The sequence below is a fragment of the Schistocerca nitens genome, chromosome 4 (genome assembly GCF_023898315.1).
Source record: "Schistocerca nitens isolate TAMUIC-IGC-003100 chromosome 4, iqSchNite1.1, whole genome shotgun sequence".
In the NCBI taxonomy this organism is placed as follows: Eukaryota; Metazoa; Arthropoda; class Insecta; order Orthoptera; family Acrididae; genus Schistocerca; species Schistocerca nitens.
The window spans coordinates 835,429,667-835,437,518 of NC_064617.1; the positions used below are offsets into that span (position 1 = coordinate 835,429,667).

Genomic DNA, 7,852 nt, shown 5'->3' on the forward strand with positions numbered 1-7,852 from the left:
TCGCAATATCGAGATAGTTCATTGTGAAATCCCTCTACGTGCTGGTACCTCACTGTTGAGGTACAAGGTACAGAGTGACGCGTAGATGGGAAGAAGAGTGGCGGGAAGTGACAGACAATAATCTGCGATTAGCAAAGTGAACAGCTCTGCCAAGCGGTACCTCCTTAAGGCCACACTGACGCGATGACATACTTCTCGCTGGTCTTCGCATAGGACTCAACGCTGTGACGCATAGCTTCTTGTTCCCGTACTGGACGATTATACAGGAGGACAGTTCAGCGTGCGGTGCTTTTGGCGTACATATCACAGTCCGCCATATTTAATAAAAAAATGGTTCAAATGGCTCTGAGCACTATGGGACTTACCATCTGAGGTTATCAGTCCCCTAGAACTTAGAACTACTTAAACCTAACTAACCTACGGACATCATACACATCCATGCCCGAGGCAGGATTCGAACCTGCGACCGTAGCGGTCGCACGGTTACAGACTGAAGCGCCTAGAACCGCTTGGCCACACTGGCCTGCCATATTTAATAGACAGTGTTATATATTCACACAAACAATAGCTATTGCCCTCTGTTTTAACTGACAATGACGCAAACGTGGTATACGTGAAATGTATTCGCAATTGCAAATATGGACAACCATCAGCTGTATAATGGAATGACGATAGTGAAAATTTGTACCGGACCGGGAGTCGAAACTGGATTTCCGGTTTATGGCGAGCGGTCGCTTTACCATTTGGCTATCCGTGCACGATTCATGGCCAAGTCCAAACTTCCATTGTCGTCATCCATGTGCCTACAACCTGTACTCGTACATCCATTATGTATAGTCCCGTGCATTTTACTTGAAAATCGCTTGCCTGGTGTTGGCAGATAAATACGATATGCATAATGGATGTACGAGTACAGGTTGTAAACAGGTAGTTGACGACATATGGATGAACGTTTTCGTAGTCTGTGGACGACACGACGCGGCAGCCCCGACTAAGTAAAACGCCAGTATAATGTGCTGAGGAGAAAGGTTGATACTGCGCAGAAAAATCCGCCTTTTCGCTCAAAGTGAAGCTTCCCGGAAGGCAAGGAAGTGAGGAGTCATTCGCAAGATATCTGTTCTTTCTCTTGGGAAGGCATACTGTTGCAACTGTCACGAAATTTTTTCTTCTCTTTGGTGCTGAATGACCTGCCAACACCTAAGAGCAGCGGGTTGAATGGCCTCTGTTCAAGTAAAAAGCCGTGTGGTATCGTCCAAAGACCGCAGTACCACACCAAAGTCTGCAACGTGCATCTATGCCACGGACATTATCGACGTCACGCTGCAATCCGCAATGACGAATGGAAGTGGCTGAAGAAGAGACTCCCTGTCTCTCAGCACAGCAGCGCCATCACACAGAGATCAATATAGAGTTGAGCATGAAAGGGCTCTGGCCCAGTCCATGACTGCAACTGAAGTAGTCAGCATAATCGAGTAGGACTAAAGACTTATTCAAATCTTAGATATAAATCTACTTCCGTAATTGTAGAACATTGTACATCAAGAGAAGAGTTTGCTAATTAGTGCGTAAGTGATGCTTTAGCAGACAGTGTCAGTTGTAAATTATCAAGCTTTCCTGTGGCAAAGGATTTTGTCAAGTTAAGTAAGTCTCTTTATCTTTCAAGTAATAACGTGAAGAAATATTTCATATGTTGTAGCTAAGATGAACCATCTCCCAAAGCAGTCAAAGAGCCCACAGTTCTGGCTGGGCGATTATAGCTCTGTCAGGTCATAACAAGCGGGATACAGAATCGTTGGCTGATTTTATAAGAACATCACTGAGTCGGAGCTAGCAGGCCAGCTTCGGAGAGTTTCAGGCGTAGGTTACAGCAGACTGGCCAAAGAAGAAACTCTCTCCGAAAACGGGGATTAGGCATTGAATCTCTTGAGACATGGCTTATGTGGGAAAAGAGACAATGGGCTACCAGTTAAAACTTTTACTAGGAGAGTATTCGGGTAATTCGTTAAAAATACCGTTGGACAACTTTTGATGAAGCCGTCTGATTGGAGCAGTTGATTTTTCTCGGTCTTCTGGAGAGCTAAAATAAAACAGTTTGGCCGGGAAAGCACTTCTTCCACTGTGGGAGAGAACAGTCTTGTCTAAAAGCACTCAGCCGTCAGCTTTGGGAGAGAACACTTAGAATCTGTCTTCGGGTGAGAAGTCTTCGGCTTCTGCCAACAGAGAACTTGCTTTTTAGCTTCCGCAGCATCCAGTGGCTGATGCCCAGCTGTTGGCAACCGACCACACCATCCACCGAACTCCATTCTCCAGCATGTTAATTATGGTGAGAACTCGTAGCACTGGCAGTCGGGAAATGAGAGTTGTTAGCCGCCGGTATGCGCTTTGCGTAGGCGGTATTAAGTTCCGCGACTTCTACGGGTAGTTTGTATGATCGTAGCCTCACCAGTGACCAGGATATTTATGTTATTTCCATGTAGTTATCATTCACCCTTCTGCCAACATCGGTGCAATCACTGTGTAATTGTAGCGTTCATCTGTGGTTTTTTTTATGGTGTGATTGCAGTGTTCATGTTTTTCTTGAATGACTTGACATGATAAGCGCTCCCATTATATTGTCAATTGCTCTTAAATATTAGTTTTCGTTCTCTCTGTGTTTTATCAAAAATGGTTCAAATGGCTCTGAGCACTGTGGGACTTAACTTCTGAGGTCATCAGTACCCTAGAACTTAGAACTACTTAAACCTAACTAACCTAAGGACATCACACACACCCATGCCCGAGGCAGGATTCGAACCTGCGACCGTAGCGGTCGCGCGGTTCCAGACTGTAGCGCCGAGAACCGCTCGGCCACCCCAGCCGGCTCTGTGTTTTATCGATCACGATAACATTTCGTCATAGGATCATATGCATGCATGAACACACAGAGAATATTGTAGTAAACTGGGGTCAGTTTGGACCAATATTTCGTTTCAGTAGCTACACGATCTCAGACTTGTCATTTCCGACATCTTTTTGAAAGAACGAATACCCAGAATTCACTTACTAGACCCATCCATTTCATATACTTATTCCATTGCACGGCTGTTTCGTTACAGTAATTGAGTTCATAGAGCGGTGACAACTAAGTGGCATGTCGAACTCAGTTGGAGTTGAGTTTCTGTGTTTAGCCCGACTTGTTCCCTAAAATTTTAGGGATTAGTTTTTATTTTTTTATCAGACTTGCTTCCAAATTTTTTTCTTTTCTTTTTCAAGTGATCAACTAGCTACATATCCATGAGTAATTGTTTTAACCTCCGGCTTGTGTTACGTATGTTTTAATTGGCAGTTATATAACATATAACCATATTTTTGCCAGTCTTTCAACACTGTGAGGCAGTGTGATTAAGTGTGTGACAGTGAAATTGTGGAAAAGTGAGTAAAATTCCATATAAGATTTACTGTTACTTGTTTTATAGCACTTCAGACGTAAGGGTGCTAATAGTCTCACGGATCACACCCATAAGCGCCCTCCGCCCTCCCCCTCCCCACACACAGTTAAAAACCAAGGTCACGTATCATACAATTTATTAATAATTTTGTCAGGGAGGTATAAAGCGGGAAGTTGTCATGACGTCAGAACTTGAAGCCAACGTCCGCCGTGTTAGTACCGCCAAACATTAGCTTGTGATGAAAGAGTTTTGATAAGAAATGGCAGTTTGCACCATTTACAGGTCTATCAGTTGTTTTGATGATAGTGCAAAGGAATCAAATTTCATTTGTGAGTGGACTCGTTCAAGAGATATTTTCCCTTGTATATATGAATTTTAACTGTGCTGGTTACTTTTACTACAGGAGTTTTATGTCCGTTGTCTGACTTAAGATTTCCTACAGTTACAAGTATAGAGCACTCTGGTTTAACGCCGTCAGAAGGAAATATTGCTGACCGTCCAGACATAGCAAAACATATTCTTGGCATTTTCGGGAAGAGGACGTGGACGGAACGTCAGTTTCGTTATTCCGTATTAAAAAAAAAAATGCTGGATTACGAAAGTAGCCTTTTCACATCAAAAACTTCGCTTCTTGGTACTCGAAACATGTAGCAAAGAGGAAGTTACATTAACGAGGCAAAATGTGTCGTATTACTGGATCAAATCTGCCTTTAAGACCTGAAAAAGTCTGAAAATGCCTTCCTAACACTGTTACTTACGAAAGCACTGTACAGTTTTTCTGTTTACAAGAGCTGTTGCGTGAACACGACAGAAATAAAGAGCAAGAATGAATTTGTAAACAGTAGACCGCTAATGTTCAGGAACTACTAACATGGCGGCGCGGGCTCACATCAATGTACGACCTAAGTCTGTAGCGCCACCTTCCCTTACTGTGCTTCATGGTTTTCGCTCATCAGACGCGAGCATCCTCAGATGTTAATTGGAACGAAGTGAGTGACTTTATACTTTTGTCTAGATTATTCGGGTACCATGAACTCAGCTGTTGGCTTGAAATAGTCATACACCTTTTATGACAAATTTCATTAAGGAATCATTATGCTGGGATGTGATACGTTAGAATTTTCAGTTCCTGGAAAAGGCCTCCGCAGGACGTTTTTGATGTTACTGAAACAGAAACTAAACTCCTTCCGAACAGGCCTTGGAAGGCCCAACGTTACCGACTGGCCGCCGTGTCATCCTCAGCCCACAGGTGTCACTGGATGTGGCGGGGCATATGGTTAGCACACCGCTCTTCCGGCCGCATGTCGGTTTACGAGACCGGAGTCGCCACTTCTCAATCAAGTAGCTCCTCAGTTTGCCTGACTACATTCGACTCGCGAACAACGCTCGGGAGACCGGATGGTCACCCATCCAAGTGCTAGCCCAGCCGACAGCGATTAACTTCGGTGATATGACGGGAACGGTTGTCAACGACTGCGGCAAGGCCATTGGCTTTTTGATGTTACTCCAAACGTAATTTCTGTTGCACTGTTCTGAACTCGGAAATTTTGAGCTCGACTTGACGAGTTTCTCCAAGATATCACCTGACACAACATCATGGAAAGAAAGTAAACAAAGATTCGCGCCTTTTTTTATTTTTGTATCACATATTCCTTTCATCTTCCGCATTGCAAATAAATATTTATCTAGGCAGTTTAGTAGTTCAGTGGTATGCTCCTACCAGTTCAATTTGTTATCAAGTAGTGATCCCTAAGATTTAACGTTATCAATCTCTTCCCTCTACTTGCATTATTTTAACTATTTACAGAGAGGAAGTCCCTTGAGAGTTCTGAAGTGTATATAGTGTGTCTCTTCAAAGTTAATTTACAAATAGTTAGGTAGAAACCATTTATTAATGAGCATGAACATTTCATTAACTGCTCTTTTTAAAACGATACTTGATTTGCTATTTATCATAATGTTTGTAGTACCTGAAAACTCAAAAAAGTACCATTTGTGATGTCACTGACGAAGGACCATTCATGCAAAAAAAAAAAAAAAAATGGCCCTAAGATAGAATCTTGTGTCACACCACATGTAATTAGTTGTCAATGGGGTGGTGACTGATACCTTAACAGAGGTCTCTTTCCTATTGAAAGTCTTTGTTGCCTGTTGGAGAGGTACGTTTTTAACCATTTTGTGGCCTTTCCTTTGATACCATAATATTGTAATTTACTTAAAAAGATATTGTGATTCAAGAAGTCAAACACCTTCGATAGGTTATTTGATGATCGTCTTATGCCGTCACATTACAGACAGTTTGCTTCAGTCGTCGTTATTTATTCGAAAAACTGGGACGGTAGGGTTTCATCTCAAACTCTCCTGAACTACACCGCGGTTCTCAAAACTTCAGCCCATAGCGTGATGGTGAAACGTTAGTGGCGTGTACGTGGGCTGCTTTATCGCGATAAATATAATCAAACTAAATCTCCCCCATTCTTTGCTTCGGCCACAGCAGCTTACGCTCAGCATTCAAGCAGTAGTCGACTCCAATATGACGGTATTATGCCGTCAGAATAAAACTATTTTTAGTAGTCCACACAAAAACCATTATCGATCATAACTGCACATTCTCGCCACAGGGAAAATAGCTTGAGAAGAAAAGATGCTTTACGCTAACAGTCCAAAGGGAAGAAGAGCAAAGAACGTGTGTCATGTCCTTACGATGTTTTCTTCGTATTTTCTGAGTGAGGAAGCACGGATGGGAATGTGAGTTTAAACGTAAATTGGGGGTGGTGGACCTTATTTTAGTAAAGGAATTAGCTATGTATGCAGTTTGTGACATGCGCTCGTTTTATTTGCGTTGTTGCTATTTGAATATGGCAGACAAACTGTTGAAACCCCAAGTGAAACATAACAAAAAATCAAATTACATAGTTTACTGTGCTAAAATACTGGCCCGTTATACTTGCTCAAACAGCCAAAACACTCACCCACGAAACAGATAACCAAAATAGTATGAAAATATTATTCAGTGTCATTAAATATAACTATCCACAGACATGTAGCACAAGTAACCGTCGATATTACGATTTTGTACACATTAAAGGGCGTTAGTGTCGGACAAAACATTAGCTTGGTAAACATCAAAATACTACCTTTGATTTGATCTCATTGGATTAGAGCAGCAGCAGCAGCAGCAGCAGCAGCAACAACAACAACAGAGATCATGTTTGCGCTGACGCGCGCACCATATAAGCGTTTCATCGCTTTAAGTTTACAAAAACTTACCACGCATAAAGTTGTAGGCTGGTAGATCTTTTAATCTGCGCTGAATATTATTACGTATATGTTCGTACTGATATAAAAATTTCCCGTGAATTGGTAGCCAAGTGAACGAAAAAAGTAGTGCGGTAATAACCTTTACATTAATGACAGCAGCGTAATTTATCAGAAGCAGTTTTGATAATTTTTAAATAAGGTTCTGATACAGTCTGACATTAATGACAACCATTTAACGATCTATACTACCGATGGAATTACGTTTACACGCTCGCGCGTGAATCACGAAACAAAATAATTTTAAGTCAAACAGATACCGAAAATTATTACACTCTAGGACTCAATGCAGAATGAAATAAGTGTCAGTAATAACCATGGCTTAGTACAGATAGAGGGAGATCGAAAGAATTTTGTGAATTACAAAATCATCAACGTTTACGCAACTTCCTTTGGTCTACCGGTAATGCAAAAGAAATATCTTTCCGCGTATGAGAGGTTGTTTTCTATAAAAGCCCATCACAGGCGCCTCTGTGTTACTGCGTTTTACTTCGTTGTTGGAATCTAGTACTCTTTGACGACAATTGTTCACGATGCTTGCATTCGGCGATCATGAATGACGACTTCAGACTGTTTATCTGTACGTTTTAGGCAGTATTCCGACAATAACCCTCTTCATTTTATAGTCGAGATTTTATACAGCGGGCTCCCGGTATCAAGACGTGTACAACATGAACATGAGCCATATAATTCATTACAGAGTGTAGCTGAGCACATACTTACTCACTCTACACTAGCCACGGAACAGGATTTGTCTGCTTTGTTGTTGATATAGCCCATAGTTTATCCTCAGTTAATCACAGCCCTTGTTCTGTTCAGATTAATCCAGTTTCACGTGATAGTATTAAGTGTTTTGTTAATGACCAATGTACCGTATTTATTTATTTGCGTAAGACGAAGCACTTCGAAGAGCAGCTTAACGGAACGGACAGCGTCTTGAAAGGAGGATGTAAGATGAACATCAGCAAAAGTAATGGAATGTAATTCCAGGTGATGCCAAGGTAATTAGATTAGGAAACGGGACATTCAAAGTAGTAGATGGGTTTTGCTGTTTGGGCTGCGATATAACTGATGATGGCCAAAGTGGGAAGGATATAAAATGGAGA

The 7,852-nt window shown here is 41.8% G+C and overlaps 1 protein-coding gene across 1 annotated transcript in view; it reads left to right on the forward strand.

Moving 5' to 3' along the window:
- LOC126252600 (uncharacterized) overlaps positions 1-6,649 on the forward strand; it is a 31,708-nt gene extending 25,059 nt beyond the window's left edge. The window contains exon 3 of the mRNA XM_049953503.1: positions 6,591-6,649. Within this exon, the coding sequence (XP_049809460.1) occupies positions 6,591-6,649 (59 nt within the window). The remainder of the gene's footprint in view (positions 1-6,590) is intronic.
- Positions 6,650-7,852: the final 1,203 nt, after the last annotated feature.